Below are 15,997 nucleotides of genomic sequence, written 5' to 3'. Positions count from 1 at the left end.
CTTTGGGCACTTCAGATACCTACTTGTCATGCAATGTGTACATGTGCATAAATGCTTGCATACAAGCAACTATGATGTGTTTTCTCTCTCTTTCTCTCTCTCTCTCTCTCTCACACACACACACACACACAGACTCACACACACACACACACACAAGTTAAAAGGAATCAGCCAGAAGATAACAAGGCAGGCTTTTGTATTTGTTTTTAAAAATCTTGTTTGGCCTCATTCCACCCCAGTGTTTTGGGTTTTGCCTTGTTTTGCTCTGAGATAGCCTGGTTATCCTAGAACTCGATATGTAGACAGGCTGACTTCAAACTCAGAGATCCACCTGTTTCTGCTTCCTTGGTGCTGAAATTAAAGGCATGTGTTACCACAACTGTCTGGGTTGTTTTTTAAAGTACACTCTGGACCAGCGAGATGACTCAGCAGGTAAAGGCACTTACCACCAAGCCTTAATTTTCTGGTACCCACATTATCGAAAGGGAGAACCAACTCCCACAAGTTGTCCTCTGACCTCCACATGTACTCTGTGTCATGTGCATATACAGACATTTACACACAAAGTAAATAAAATGTAATGATTTTTTTAATGAATAAAGTACTACTTTAGGCTCAGGCTGACTGCATGGCTTGCATTTTGGTGCGAAGAAAAATCAACATAAGACAGTATTTCATAGTGTCATATTATAAGAAATGAGAGCACTAATACATTTGAGTGACTGTGGAAGAGAGTCAGGGAGACTGTCTTTGAGGAAGTGATATTGTGCTGAGACCCAAGCAATTTAGGAGCTAGCCTGCAGGGGAAGGGAGACCAGTGAACAAGAAGGCACTGTGTCATGAGGTTGGAGAGACAATAGGAGTCATGCAGGGTACTTTTGGCCAAGGTAAATTTGGATTTATTTAGATTCTTTAAGTGCAATTGGAAGTCATTGGAGACTTTATGCCAGGAGACGACTTGTGATTTCTCCTTTAAAATTATTGATGGGAGACCTGTGTAACTTGGAACAAAGTTCACTTTCTCTCATCCTTTTCCCCACTGCTTCCATCAAAAAGAACTGACAGCTATACTAGTTTGTTCTCTTTTGAGATCCAGCCAGGCTTTTTCAAGGCTACTTAGCCATATACAGCTATCCCCAACAGGGTGTGTAAGGCCAGGATAATGGGAGCCATGTCCTAAAGCCTGGGCCCTGCAGGTTCTATACACTGTAGGTCTGTGTATAGTTCTTAGTTCTTGGGCAGCCCTAGGGGAATGGAACTTAGGGCACTGTTTGCAAGAGACAGATGGGGGAAATGTTGGGTGGTTACTTTAAGCTCCAGATACTTGAGAAAGGCCTCTAGAAACAAGTTAGCTGAAAATTAGACCTGCTGTTTGCCCACTTCAAACAACTTCTTTTTAGTCCCTGCTTAAGAATTTGGACATTTTCTTATTTGAGTGTCTTTGCTGCTGCTGCTGCTGCTGCTGCTGCTGCTGTTGACAGTTTCTCTGTCTAGTCCTGACTGTCCTGGAACTTACTCTGTAGACCAGAATGGCCTCAAACTCAGAGACTTGCCTGCTTCTGCCTCCCTAGGATTAAAAGTATATTCCACCACCGCCCAACCAAGTGTCTTTGCTTTTTATTCTGCCTCATTCCCTTCAAGTTGGTACTCTGTTGTCTCTTGGATAACATACTGGTGCTCTGAAAATCAAGGGACTTTCATGTTGGAGTCTGGAGCTGAGGTTGACTTCAAGGACTGAAGAGAAGGGCTTCGGGTGATGGGGGGACCTTGTAGTAGAAAGGTGGAGTCTTAGAGTTCAGAGCCAAGTCTGTTCCAGAGTAGTAGAGCTGTGTTGAAGGGCCTGAGATCCCTTCATGGTGGTGATCTTTAAACAGGTCTGTCCATGTTTGTGCCCCAGGGCTCATATTTATCAGCTAGTTTGTGACCAGATTGTTATCTGCTGTCAACGCGTACTATCTGCATACCTGGGGTATCTCCTGCATTCACCATCCCACCTTCCACCCTTGAGTCAGAATTGATGGTTTTGGTTAATTAGGGAGCTTGCTGATGAGCAGTCACTGTCTAGCTTTGAGAGGAGTCAGCTGGAGACTAACAAGGTCAGAAGATGTGTTCTGGGTCATGTGTCTGTTTTGTCATGTCACCTTGAGCCAGACCTTCCTTCCTTCAGATCTTTTCCCACATGCACAGCATCTCTTCCTTCCTGTTTCTGTACACCCTTCTGACTTAATCTTTGATTTGGGTCAACCTCCTTTGGTTCTGTGCTGTCCAGTTATGAGACAATTCTTCCCCTTAGTCTCTGAGGGTTTGGTCTTGAAATGCCAGTCATACCTGTTTCCTGAGTCCACAGTTAGAGAGGAGCTGGTTCATTGTCTGAGGGTCTGGTCTTGGGGTGCCAGTCATGCCTGTTCCCTGGGTCCACAGTTGGAGAGGAGCTGGTTCAGTGTCTGCTACTGGCTTCATCTTTCTCCCAAAAACTCAAAAGAAACTCCATGAAACATGAACAGTATCCTCAGCCCATATTCATCATAACAGTTTAAGCCCTGCACTTCCTCTGATCCCTTTGCTTTCTTTTCCAGGAGCCTGGAGAGGTGTGGCTGGACCAAGACCTCCCCTGATGTAAGCAGGCTCCCTCCTCCCCCACCACCCGTTGCCACCACGCCAGGGGACATCCTCAAGCCCTGGCCCTTAGGGGAGAGGTAACAGGAGCCCAGAGCCGAGACCATGTGACGGCGCTGGCCCTTGCCACCGCCGTCCCCCAACCCTGGCCCCAGGCCTGGCACCATGATGTTCCGAGACCAAGTAGGCATCCTCGCTAGCTGGTTCAAGGGCTGGAATGAATGTGAGCAGACAGTGGCTCTGCTGTCGCTTCTGAAGCGGGTCACCCGTACCCAAGCCCGCTTTCTGCAGCTCTGCCTGGAGCACTCGCTGGCGGACTGCAATGATATCCACCTGCTGGAGTCAGAGGCCAACAGTGCTGGTGAGTGTCTGCCCCTAGAGATGGGAGTACAGTGGGGAGAGCAAGAGCAGGTGCCAGATGCTATGGAGACCAACAACAGTGGTGCTGAGAAATGTCTGTTCTGTGCTTGTCTGCTCTCCTGGGGCTATGTTGTTGTCAGCTTTCTTCAGATGTGGAATGGGGATTCCCAGGAGGGCAATACAAACTGGAACTGCCCATATAGAGGAAGGGTGATGTTGGGTAGCTTGTATGAGCTGCCAAAAGGAACAGGCAAGTCATGAAGTGACATGGTGGAAGGTGAGTGATGATTTGTTTTCCTGGCTCTAGGACACCAGAGCTAGGAAAGGATCTCAGTCATAGAAGAGGCTGTCTGTGCTAGGTTCACCTCCAAAAGTAGATTGGCCACAGGCACGACAGCTCCAAGAGAGTTCCTAAGTACCCAGTGGAGAGGCACTGTGTCCACTGAAGCTGACACTGGGATGGGTGAGCCAGACATCCTTAGAACCCGTCCCTAGAATTCAGGAACAGTCAATCAGTCCAGAGAACCATCTCAAGGGCTACTGCTAAAACATAGGTCCTTCTGAGCCTTGACATCTAGCTGGGTGCAACACTGCTGATCTCAGTGACACAGGTGGGAGATGGAGGTCAGAGAAGTGGGAGAGTTGTGGATAACAAAATTTAGCTGGGACGGGAACTGAGGGACCCCTTGTAGAGTTACCCATATTCTTTCTACCTTCAGCCTCATAACAGCAGTTCCCGTGGAACCTTTGCAAGCCAAGTGCCCCTTAACCTGTATCAGGTCATCTGATGTCTCTTGAGTCACATTGTCTAGGCTGAAGTCATAGTTATTATTTGCCATAATAATGCCTCAATTTCCTCATCTTTAAAGATGGTAATTCCACATATGTTTAGGGTGCTTCTGAGGAGCCAGTGAGTTCATGCAGGTGGAGTGCCTGGTAAGCAGTAACTTAGTAACTGTCAATTGTCTTTATTGTCAGTCACGCTTATATTCCTCAGAACTACCCTATGAGATTAGTACTGTTATCATCCCTATTTTACATGGGAGGACTCCAGCATGTGTTTCTAAGATTGGGATTTAGGGAACCACAGAGCTACCTGGCCTCTGTTAACTCCCCAGGCCCAGTCATCATAGAAATACCGTTATTTCTTACTGAATTGGATATACAAGCTACAGAAGCATCATGGCACAACAGAAGATAGTTACATAGATTAGGAGTCATGTTGGCCTCCTTTCATCAGGCAGATAAAGAGCAGTCAGAGCCCAGCTTAGCCATAGCAGACTTAGAGCTCAGCAGTCTCCCGCCCTTGCCAGCCTCTCCACCAGGAAAAAAGGCTCCCCTGCTCTGGAACCCAAGGATGGAGGTCTGTGTAGGCGCTACCCACACTGGAGAGATGAGGTGGTGTTCCTTTGGAATAAGCCTGTGTTTTATGCAGTTTCATCCCACCCCTACTACCCTGTCCTGAGCACTAGCCTTATCTGTTTATCAGGTCAGCTGTATACTTTGCTGCTGTTGATTTTTTTTTTTTAAATGAGGGACCTTATTTATTTATTATGTATACAATATTCTGTCTGTGTGTATGTCTGCAGGCCAGAAGAGGGCACCAGACCTCATTACAGATGGTTGTGAGCCACCATGTGGTTGCTGGGAATTGAACTCAGAACCTTTGAAAGAGCAGGCAATGCTCTTAACCGCTGAGCCATCTCTCCAGCCCTGCTGCTGTTGATTTGAGAGCACTTTCAGGGTTTTCATTCTTTTCAGAACTTCCAAGTAAAACCAGTTGTTGCAGAAGGTTAAAGGTGGGGTCTCCTTGCCCTATTCTCATGTTCTATGAGATGATTTGTGCAATACGAGTAAAGACATTTCCTCTTAATTTTGCCATGTTACGGGTGGGGTGGTTATTTGTGTGTTTTGAAACAAGGTCCCATTTTGCAGCCCTACCTGGCCTGGAACCCTCTATATAGACCAGGCTGGCCTCAAACTCACAGATCCACTTGCTTCTGCTTCCTGGGTGCTGGAATTAAAGGTGTGTACCTCAACTCTTGGCCTTTTTTTTAAAAAAAAAAAATAGTTGTTGTTTTGTTTGTTTTTGAGACAGAGTTTCTCTGTGTAACAGCCCTGGATATCCTGCAACTCTTTGTAGACCAGACTGGCTTCAAACTTAGAGATCGCCTGCCTCTGCTTCCTGAGTTCTGGGATTAAAGGCATGCACCACCACTACCACCACTACATTCGCTGATAGTTTTTTTTTTAATATATATTTATTTCTTACGTATGATGTTCTATCTGCATGTATGCCTGTAGCCAGAAGAGGGTTCCAGCTCTCATTATAGATGGTTGCTGGGAATTGAACTCAGTACCTCTGGAAGAGCACCCAATGCTGTTAACCACTGAACCATCTTTCCAACCTCATAGTTTTTTGTTTTTTTTTTTTCTTTCTTTTTTTTTGAGACAGGATCTCAGCCAATAGGCCATTTGGCTTGCAGTGCAGTGACTCTGCCTGTTTAGTCTGGAGTTACAGGCCTGGGCACTCATGCTTTCAGTGACCTTGTCTTTATTGTTGTCTAACCCTCATGGCACCTGTAAGGAAAGTCTGTTTTATGAATGGGGAAGCTAAGTGACTGCCCTGAGATAAAAAACAGGCTAGAGCAGTGATTCTCAACCTTCCTAATGCTATGACCCTTTAATACAGTTTTGATATACACATAACTCATTTTGTGATGCCCTCCAACCATAAAATTATTATTCTCTGTAGCTTTGAAGCCTGTCCTGGAAGTAGCTCTTGTAGACCAGGCTGGCCTTGAACTCAAAAAGATCCGCCTGCCTCCCCCTCCCCAAGTGCTGGGATTAAAGGTGTGCGCCACCACTGCCCGGCAGCATAAAATTATTTTGTTACTACTTCATAATTGTAATTTTGCTGCCATTATGAATCATAGTATAAATATCTGATATGCAGGAGGATATCTGCTATGCGACCCCCAGAGGGTTCACAACCCACAGATTGAAACCTGCAGGGCTGGAGGGTAGGAATCAAATTTGACTTGGGAGCAGTTGCTGCTAGCTCTGTCTGCCACTTGGTTTTGCTCCTCCAGGCTGTAGTAAGGACCTTTTAAGCAGCTCTAGGATGAATCCCTGGGTGACTCTGGAATGCCTACTTTGGAAGTATTTCTAAAGTATTTGCTCTTACCACATTGCCAGTGAACAATATTCTATAAAAATAGTGGAGGTCCTTGCTTTCTTTTGTTTGTTTTTGTTTTGGGGGTTTTTTGTTTGTTTTTTGTTTTTTTTCCAAGCAGGACTTCTCTATGTGGCCCTGGCTATCCTGAAACTCACTTTGTAGACTAGGCTGGCCATGAACGCACAGAGATCTGCCTGCCTCTGTCCCCCAAAAGCTGGAATTAAAAGTGTGTGCCATCATGCCTGGCTGTGAAGGCCCCTTTCTAAACAGTTGCATTGGCATTTTGGGGAGCGCTCAGCCAGGGCTGGAGGATTACTGTGGAATGAATTGTATGATGGTGAATATATGAATCAAGATCTTACATCCCTGTCATGTTTTCAATGAAGCTGGCACTTGATGTGTAGAGAGGTAAGGAAAACAGAATGAGGGAAGAGGGAGAGGCCTTTGCATATCTCATAGTGGGCAGGAAGGGTGCTTGCCAGGATTATAGCAAAACATCACTTGTAGGGAAGTGTTCATGGGTAAGTCTGTGAGGCCTTGAATGCTTCTTCCTAATGAATGTGAGATCTTTAAGACTAAAGAGGTGGCATCTCCTGTCAGTTACACCCTTAGGTAGACTCCTCCACTCTCCTGTTTGTTTCTACCTCTTAGAACTGGAATCTGGCTCTTGGGAGGAACTCTGTCTGATATTTCTCTTGTTCTACTCATTATGGCTCTTCATGGCTTTGTGTTTCCCACACTTGTGTCATCGGAATCTTAGGAGGGGGAGTGGAATGACTAAAATCCAGATTCTCAATTTTCTCCTCCCCAGACACAGTAAGTGAGACTCCCGAGGGAATGGGCCTAAGAGAGGGATCTGGGAACTAGGTTCTTTTGGGGGGGGGGGGGCAAGAGAGGGGGACGAGACAGGGTTTCTCTGTGTGGCCCTGACTATTCTGGAACTTGCTGTTTTGGAACAAGACCAGGTTGGCTTCGAATTCACAGATCCGCCAGTCTCTGTCTCCTCAGTGCTGGGATTAAAGGCGTGCACCACTGCCACCTGCACCTACTGGGATCCAGGTTCTTGTAATGACCAAGGTGATCCATGTCCTTTGGTCCATCTATATACTTGTCTTGGAATGGCAGGCACATGAGGGTTCTAGATCTAGGTCTGCAGCCTTGGCTATGAGTACATGTGCCATAGTGGGCTTAGCCATTCTGAGCATACTACTTTCTTTGTGGAGGAGGTTCCAGCACATTCTAGAGCAATAGCTCTTAGTATCTAACACATAGTAGGATATAGTTGAGTGTAGAGAGATTGCTTAGCAAATGTGAAGCTGTGAGTTCTTTCCTCAGCATTAACAAAAATAAATTAAAATATAATAAGTGCCCTCCTCGTGGTATCTGCCCCTTTTCTGCCCTCCCCAGAAAGAGTCATACTTACCCAACTAGCCAAATCTTGAGTTCATTTGTCCTAATAGTCCTTAATTAAGAGGCACCTATTCCAGTGGAAGTTTCTCTGAATCTCTTAAGATCCCCTCAGATCAGGATGCCTAAGAAGTAGGAGAGGCCCTGCTGCCTCTTCCAGTTCTCCAGTACGACCTCCGGGTTTGAGTCTTGGCTATCTATCTCCCTGGATTCATAGATAATCCAGGGAACTGAGAGAAATTGACCTTAGTTTGTCCTAGCCTTGACTTCATGCTACAGTCCCCTAGGAACTTTTCAAAAATAATAGACCTAGTGTTCTCTTAGATCTAACACTCCAGGATTGGTTCTGATATTCACCCAGTGGCTAAGCACTGGGCTGGGTGCTGGTGCTGCTACTAATTCTGGATCTGTCCAGGAAGGTGGTGAGTGAGCAGTCATGTGAATGACTTAGAGAAGAAGGGAAATGGGTTTACTGCTGTGGAAAAGGACTCCACCCAGGCCTGCCCTTCCACTTAAGCATCTGGGAGGGCATGTGGATATTCCCCACCCCTGTCAGGTTGCCATGTAGGTTTTAAGGAAACAGAATCTGAAGTAACATCCAAGACCAGAAAAGAAAAGCGGGACTCCAGGTCCCTGAGCAGGGGAGAAGAGTATCTTAGTTTGCCTTCTATTGCTGTGATAAAGCATTGATCAAAAGCACTTTGGGGAGGGAAGGATTTATTCATCTTATGGTCCATCCTAAAGGGATATCAAGGCAGGAACTGAAGCAGATACCACTGAAGAACACTGCTTACTGGCCTTTTCCTCAGTAGCTTGCTTGACCTGCCTTCTTATACCTGCCTACAGTGGTCTAGGCTCACCCATAGAAAAAAATCAAGAAAATGTCTTACAGGCCCCAGTCTTCTGAGAATCCTTTTTCTAGAAAAGTTCTAGTTTGTATTAGGTTGACAAAACAACAACCGCCAACCAGGACTGAGAGGTCTAGGGTTCCCATTGTTAGCAACCCTACTGCTCAGGCTCTTTCTTACTGAGCATGCCTTGGGCCATAAGGGTGTTCCCATGGAGTCCTGTGGTAGGAGGAGATTGAGCCTAGGCAGCTAAAATCTCTTCTTCCTTATCCTATGGCTTCCTGGGCTACATTTCCTGCACTTCTCATGTCCAGTCTTCTGAGTCAGTCCCCATATCTAGCAAATTGAAGCTTCTCCCTCTCTGGCTCTGTGAATTTGGGTGGGGAAACTGAGGTCAGAAGGGACCATGGCAAGTGAGTCATCAGAGCTCATCCTCTGATGCCCCCACCCTTCCCTTTCAGGCTCTACTGGCATAGTTCATCAAACAAAAATGTGAATCTCTGGTTCTCCCTGATGTCTGCGTTAACTGGGGTAAGCCAGAGAAGGGCATGTCTGGAACCAAACCCCAGCCCCTCTGACTAGTGCCAGAGGCCAGCATGATTGTTGCAATAGCTAAGCACATAAAAATGGGTTTGCTCTTATGATCGTCTCAAAGATATATTTGGCTCCTATGATTTGCCAGAATCCAGGGTCATGACCTACTTAGCTTGGGTTGTCTGACCAGTCTACCCTGTGGCCGCTGTGCTAAGGAGGGCACTCACACAGTCTCCTTTACTCTCTCTCTCTGTCCTCAGAGTCCAAAATTGCAGTTAGGAGAGAAGCAACTGCTGGCATCCCAGCATTGCTTGGTCCCCCAACCCCAGTCCACCCATCTCCAGAATTTCATCACTACAAATTATGCTTCTAACTTTAAGGCCAGACATGTGTCTGGTTTTGGTAAATAATTTTGTAAAATTCCCCACCCCTGTGGGGAATTTTAAGGGGGAGTCCCAGATGTTCTCTGCTAAGTGAACCACTAGCTCAGCACCTCTGAGTCAACCTGGAAGATTTCTACTCAGGAGCAGTGGAAGTGAGGGTTTGTGTGCTGAGAACATGCTCGTGCCAGGTGTTTTGCGCCCTTCTGTTGACTCTCTGCAACCCTGTCACCTCAGGACTTTAATAGCCAGCATTATATAGACAAATGACCAAGATTCAGAGAATGTAAAGAGCTGGCTTATGGTTACAGTGTACTAAGTCATGGAAACAGAAATTTTTTGTTTGTTTGTTTTTTGTTTTTATGTTTTGTCTTTTTTGAGACAGGGCTTCTCTGTGTAGCTCTGGCTGTCCTGGAACTTGTTTTGTAGACCAGACTGGCCCCGAACTCACAGAGATCCACCTGGGATTAAAGATCTGAGCTGGGATTAAAGGTATGTGCCATCACTGCCCAGCTCAGATTTTTTTACCCAGGCAGGTTTTTCCTTTTGAACTTGCAGAATATGCTCTGCCAGAACTTAAGGCAAATGACTGAATTTGTGAGATCCCAGAGAGGGCACACTATCCACAGACACCACTACCTACCAACAGACCATCTGGGTTCAATTGTGCAGGTATTCATTGGGCCCCTGCTCTACCTTAATTCTGGGCCAAAGTTTTTTGATCTGGGCTGGAAACTAGAAGTTCATCTCCACCCGTCATCTGCAGCCCCAGCTGTGCTCACCCCAAGAGGCCTGAGGCTGTGCACATTCCTTGGATTCATTCCAGTGCTCATTGATGCTTCCCAGTCCTGGGAGACCCGCCCTTCCCACCACCACCACTCAGACACATGAACACACATTTCCCCAGGGTTAGCCTTCATTGGTCCAAAACTACTCTCCTTTCTGGGCAGTAGAACAAGGTCCTTCTTTGAGCCCAACCCTTGAGACTATTCTGTCACGTCCCTGGCAGTACCAGAGGAGAAGCTGCATCCCGTAGCCCTGGGGTCCTGGCAGTACTCTGGGAGTGGGGGAAGGTTTAGACAAGGCTTCTCTGTGTCCTAGATGCCTCTGGCTACACTGTAAGGCCTCAACAACAGCAATTGAGAAGTCAGGGTAGGGATGAAGGGGCTGGCTGATTACAAAAGGAGCATGGAGAGAAACACCCGTCACTGAGCCACATCCTGCACATTTACTACATGCAGACTGTTAATCTTTCATGGACACCATTCCCTAAATCTGAGCAGCCCAGATCTCAGGAACCCTGTACTCCTTTTACAGGAGAGAAAGCATATTGCTCTGACAGCTAGACAGCAAGACTTTTGACTTTGTCCTTATTATTATACTGTATTTCTTTATGCTGTATTGCTTATCAAGAATTAAAAGTTTAAGAAATAGGGGGCTGGAGAGATGGCTCAGTGGTTAAGAGCACTGACTGCTCTTCTAGAGGACCTGGGTTCAATTCCCAGCACCCATATGGCGGCTCACAACTGTCTGTAACTCCAGGATCTAGCACCCTCACACAGATACACATACAGGCTAAAAACACCAATAAAATAATTTTTAAAAAGTTTAGGAAATAAATCCAAAAAAGGGATATCCAAGAGTTATGGGACGCAGTGCCAGATGGAGGTGGGAGAATAGGGAAGCAGCTTCCTGACTTGAGGAAGGACTTGCTCCACTTCAGAAGGACCTTTAAATATTGCAGTGGTTGGAGGAAGAGTTTAGTGGTCCTGGAGAGCTGATTCAGATGAAGATAGATGAGGGAGGGAATTTCCTGGCCTTGAGTGGCAGGTACTGTGTGGAAGATAGAAAGTTACCATAAAGTGTTGAGGATGACTCAGTGTTATCACTGAGACCCAAGTCCATTCCCAGCACTTGCATGGCAGCTCTCAACTGTCTTAACTCCAGTATCTGGGGATCTGGCATCCTCCTCTGGCCTCCACCGGTATTGCATGTGAATGGTGCACAGACACACAGACAAAACACACATACACATAAAATGAAGGAAAAAGGTTTTTAAAGTTGTGAAAATTAGGCTGGGCGCACGCCTTTAGCCCAGCTCTCGGGAGGCAGAGGCAGGTCAGGTAGATTTCGGTGAGTTTGAGGCCAGCCTGCTCTACAGAGTGAATTCCAGGACTGGCTTGATAGCTACTGAGAAACCCTGTCTCAAAAAACCAAGAAGAAAAAATTTTGTGAAAGTTTCTTTGCATTTTGTCAAGGCATAGTTCTCAGCTTTCTTACTTACCAGTTTCCCAAATCTTATGTGTGTATAGAAATAGTAAAATGAGCCGGGTGGTGGTGGCACACACCTTTAATCCCAGCACTCGGGAGGCAGAGGCAGGCGGATCTCTGTGAGTTCGAGGCCAGCCTGGTCTACAAGAGCGAGTTCCAGGACAGACACCAAAGCTACAGAGAAACCCTGTCTCCAAAAAAACCAAAAAAAAGAAAGAGTAAAATGGTTAAGGTAAGGATGGACAGCAGTCAGTATTCTTAGCATGGGCTCAGTAAGTGTCAGCCATCACTGCTGACCTTAGGAGGAGTGCTTGCTGTAATGCTAGTTCTGCTACTCTTGGGCTGGTGCCGAAGTTGATGGCTTTGAGTGGATGAATTCCCAAGCACTTTTAACAGGAGTTCTCCAAGAAAGCATGAAGCAGAGACCTGCAAGCCGGGCCAGGCCCCAGGAGTTGGGAGTTTCATGATTCATTCCAAGAGCTACAGGTTTAAGTAGAATTAGAAACTAATGTGAATTCCAGGCTACAGAATTAGGACAAAAGGTACAGAAGAGCCCTTGGCAAGTTTCTGTGTATCCATTCTGCCTTGTGGCTAGAGGACACATGACTTTTTTCCATCTTGAATCTGAGGTCTCTTATTCTCTCTCTCTCTCTCTCTCTCTCTCTTTCTCTCTCTCTCTCTCTCTCTCTCTCTCTCTCTCTCTCTCTCTCTTTCTCTCTTTTGGAGATAGGATCTTGCTAAGGCTGGCCTTGAATTTACCAGGCCTTGAACAGGGATTATAGGCCCACACTCTCAGGCCTGGCTATATGTAGGTTTCTGAGACCAAATTCCATTCTGTTTTCTTTAGAATCTTTGTATACTGTTGAAAAGGAAAAAAAAAAACAGTAGAATATACTAAATAGTAATAAAAAGTAAAAACAGTTTCCTGAGAACTAACCTTAAGTTATGATCTGCCTTACTTATGCTAAGCAGTTATGCTAAGTAGGAATGATTCTGAGTTCCCTTTACAGATACAGTAGAGCGGAGACTGGGCACAGTGGAACACTCAGGAAGCTGAGGCAAGAGGATTTAGGATTTGGGGCCAGTCTGAGCTACCTAGTGAGACTCTGTCTTAAAGGGGGTGGGGAAAGATGTGGAATTTGAAGCTCGCTTTTAACATATGCTAAAATTGGAACAATACAGTGAAAATTAACATGCAGTGATGATACTCAAATTTATGAAGTATTCCATACTGTTTTTGTGTGGTGAGTTAAATTAACCAAAATGGGCTGGCAGGTGACTGAATTGGTAAATGCACTTGCAGGCGAGTCTGACACCTTAAGTTGGGTCATGCTGTATGCAGGGAGGATCATCTTACGATAACTTACCTAAAATCTAACTGGTGAAGAATCTAGACCATCTTATACCAGAGAACAAACTTTTTTCTTTTCTTATTTTTGGAGGGGAGTGAGGAGGGGTGATTTCAAGATGTGGTTTCTCTGTGTAACCCTGGCTATCCTGGAACTCGCTTTTATAGACCAGGCTGGCCTTGAACCCAGAGATCCGCTTGCCTCTGTCTTCCAAGTACTGGGATTAAAGGCATGTGCCACTACTACACAGCTGAGAATAAGCTTTTTTTTTAAAAAAAAAAAATTATTATTTATACAATGATCTGTCTGCATGTATGCCTGTCCACCAGAAGAGGGCACCAGATCTCATAGATGGTTGTGAGCCACCATGTGGTTGCTGGGAATTGAACTCAGGACCTCTAGAAGAGCAGCCAGTGCTCTTAACCTCTGAGCCATCTCTCCATCCCAAGAATAAGCTTTTAACTTGTATTTTAACACCTTCTCCATTTAGGCAGGATGGAGGAAAGGAAATATTGGCAAGTAGATATAGCAATGGAACAAGCCTTCATGTAGTAGGAGGCGCTTCCATGTGACTGATTGGGTTGGAGGTCACTGCAGGTTTTTGAGGACAGGAGTGATAGAACTAGGAAAAATGGCTTTAGAAGCAGGGAACTTGTGCTTAATCTCAGCTCTACAAGGAACAGGGTCAAGAATAATAAATGGGAAAATTAGAGGAGACTTGAACTGAGAGAGAGACCATGAGCTTTAGGTTTTTGATAGTGTCTACTCATATTCCTAATGTTCATTTTTATTTCCTCTGTAGCCATCGTCAGCCAGTGGCAACAGGAGTCCAAAGAGAAGGTGGTATCCCTCTTGCTATCCCACCTGCCCCTACTCCAACCAGGCAACACAGAGGCCAAGTCCGAGTACATGAGACTGCTGCAGAAGGTGCTGGCCTACTCCATCGAGAGCAATGCCTTCATTGAGGAGAGCCGCCAACTTCTCTCCTATGCCCTCATCCACCCAGCCACCACGCTGGAGGACCGCAATGCGCTCGCCCTCTGGTTGAGCCATCTGGAAGAGCGGCTGGCTAGTGGTTTTCGCACCCGACCAGAGCCCTCCTACCATTCACGCCAGGGCTCAGATGAGTGGGGGGGACCTGCAGAGCTGACCCCTGGAGAGGCAGGACCAGGCTGGCAGGACAAGCCACCCCGAGAAAATGGACATGTACCCTTCCACCCATCCAGCTCAGTGCCGCCGGCCATCAACAGTATTGGGAGCAATGCAAACACAGGTGAGGGCTGTCTTCCTAGGTGGCTGTACCCGCTTGAAAATAGAATGGGCTGTCTTCTCTTGCTTTGTGGCCCCATCACCCTCTGAGCCTCAGCTTTATGAGGAAGGCAGTACAGAAGTTTGAAGTGGTCTTCTCAGAGCTGAATCTGACCTTTAGATGTGTCTTAGGAACTCACATTTGATTTGGTTTTAAACAAATGTAATATATATATATAAATTTTTTTTTTTTTTTTTGGTTTTTCGAGACAGGGTTTCTCTGTGGCTTTGGAGCCTGTCCTGGAACTAGCTCTCGTAGACCAGGCTGGCCTCGAACTCACAGAGATCCGCCTGCCTCTGCCTCCCGAGTGCTGGGATTAAAGGCGTGCGCCACCACCGCCTGGCCCTATATATAAAATTTTAAAAATCAAATTTCTAGCTTCTCTGGAAAAGTCTATAGAGATCTAGAGCTTCACAGACTATATTCCTAGTGGCAGCTTTTGAGGGAGAGCTAAGTAGTTATACTCGTACATGAGCCCCTGAGACCCCCTCAGCATTTCTTTCCTTTATTTATTTATTTACGTATTTAATGTGTGGGTGGATGTTTTGCTAGCCTGTCTGTGTAACATGCGCATACAGTATCTGAAGAGTCCAGAAGAGAGTTCCCTAGAACTAGAGTTGCAGGTGGTTGTGAGCCACCATGTGGGTTCTGGGAACTGAACTCTGGTCCTCTGCAAGAGCAACAAGTGTTCTCAACCACTGAACCATCTCTCCAGCCCTCCCTATCAACATTTCTCATCCCTGACTGGCTTCTGAGGACCCCTGGCAGGGATGGATACCATCCCCTGAGGTCTCTCTACCTCACTCAGGATTTTGGTCTCTGGTCTTATTAGCTTCCAGCATGAGAAGTATCTATAAATTTGACACTGCAGAGCGTCAGCTGTTGATAGTGGAGCATTGGTGCCAGGTGTTCTCAGCAGCACTATTGCAAATACAGCCTCACTTAAGCCTCCTCACACACCATTAGGCCTATGACTTCACAAATCATAGATCACACGGAGAACAAGTAGTGGAACTGGCCAAGGTTCAGACTTGAGCAGTCTAGGCCATAGGCCAGAACTGCCTCTGACCAGTGCTGTCCTGCTAACCAGCTAGGCCCAAGAGGTTGGGTAAAACAGAAGCTGGTATTAAGGTACATTTTTGAGTTGTTAGCTGAGACGAACAGTGTAAGGCACTGGCTTTTCCAAACTGTGATAATTGAAGGTGAGTGCTCACAGTTTAGCCTTAGGTGGTCAGCCCCTTCCACCAGCCCCTTTCTGGTTAAAGTAGGCCAGGTATGATCGTGTTCTCAGGCATTTCCAGGGAACTCTAGCAACCCCATTTACTTTGGATTTGTTTTCTAGCTTTGGATTACCACACTTCTTGTACCAGGTTTGGAGGCTATATTAACATTGATTGTTCTGACTGGGAAATATTGAGCACTTTGCTAGAAGATTTTTGGAAGACTTCATAACTAAACTAAAACTTGGCTTAGTTCATCATCTTGGCAAGATGATGTCAGAATTAAATCCAGATTGTATGGCTGTGGAGCTCAAGAGTCCGAATACCTATACTGCACTACCTCTGCCAAAAAATGACCCACTGTGCTTCCTTGCTCAGAACCCTAGTAGTAGACGTTTTGTTTTGTTTTGGCAACACTAGGGGTAGAACTCAGAATCTTGACTATACTAGACAAGGCTGCACCACTGAGCTACAGTCCCAGCACTCCAAGCAGCTTTAAAGAACCAAGAGAAAAGAATGAGCCAT

At 46.0% G+C, this 15,997-nt stretch overlaps 1 protein-coding gene and 1 pseudogene across 2 annotated transcripts in view; both read left to right on the top strand.

Moving 5' to 3' along the window:
* The window catches only part of Samd4b (sterile alpha motif domain containing 4B), a 39,251-nt gene that overhangs the window by 10,945 nt on the left and 12,309 nt on the right, over positions 1–15,997 (top strand). For both annotated transcript variants that reach the window (XM_041653869.1, XM_041653868.1), the window contains exons 2-3: positions 2,577–2,977; positions 13,746–14,216. In XM_041653869.1, coding sequence (XP_041509803.1) covers positions 2,782–2,977; positions 13,746–14,216 — 667 coding nt within the window. In that variant the 5' untranslated portion in view covers positions 2,577–2,781. The remainder of the gene's footprint in view (positions 1–2,576; positions 2,978–13,745; positions 14,217–15,997) is intronic.
* LOC121450249 lies at positions 12,734–12,830 on the top strand (annotated as a pseudogene).

The sequence above is a fragment of the Microtus oregoni genome, unplaced genomic scaffold (genome assembly GCF_018167655.1).
Source record: "Microtus oregoni isolate MIOR12 unplaced genomic scaffold, Mior012 000006F_ref0000085, whole genome shotgun sequence".
NCBI classification, from domain to species: domain Eukaryota; kingdom Metazoa; phylum Chordata; class Mammalia; order Rodentia; family Cricetidae; genus Microtus; species Microtus oregoni.
The sequence above is the reverse complement of the archived record's forward strand: the minus strand, read 5'-3'. Positions and strand labels throughout refer to the sequence as shown.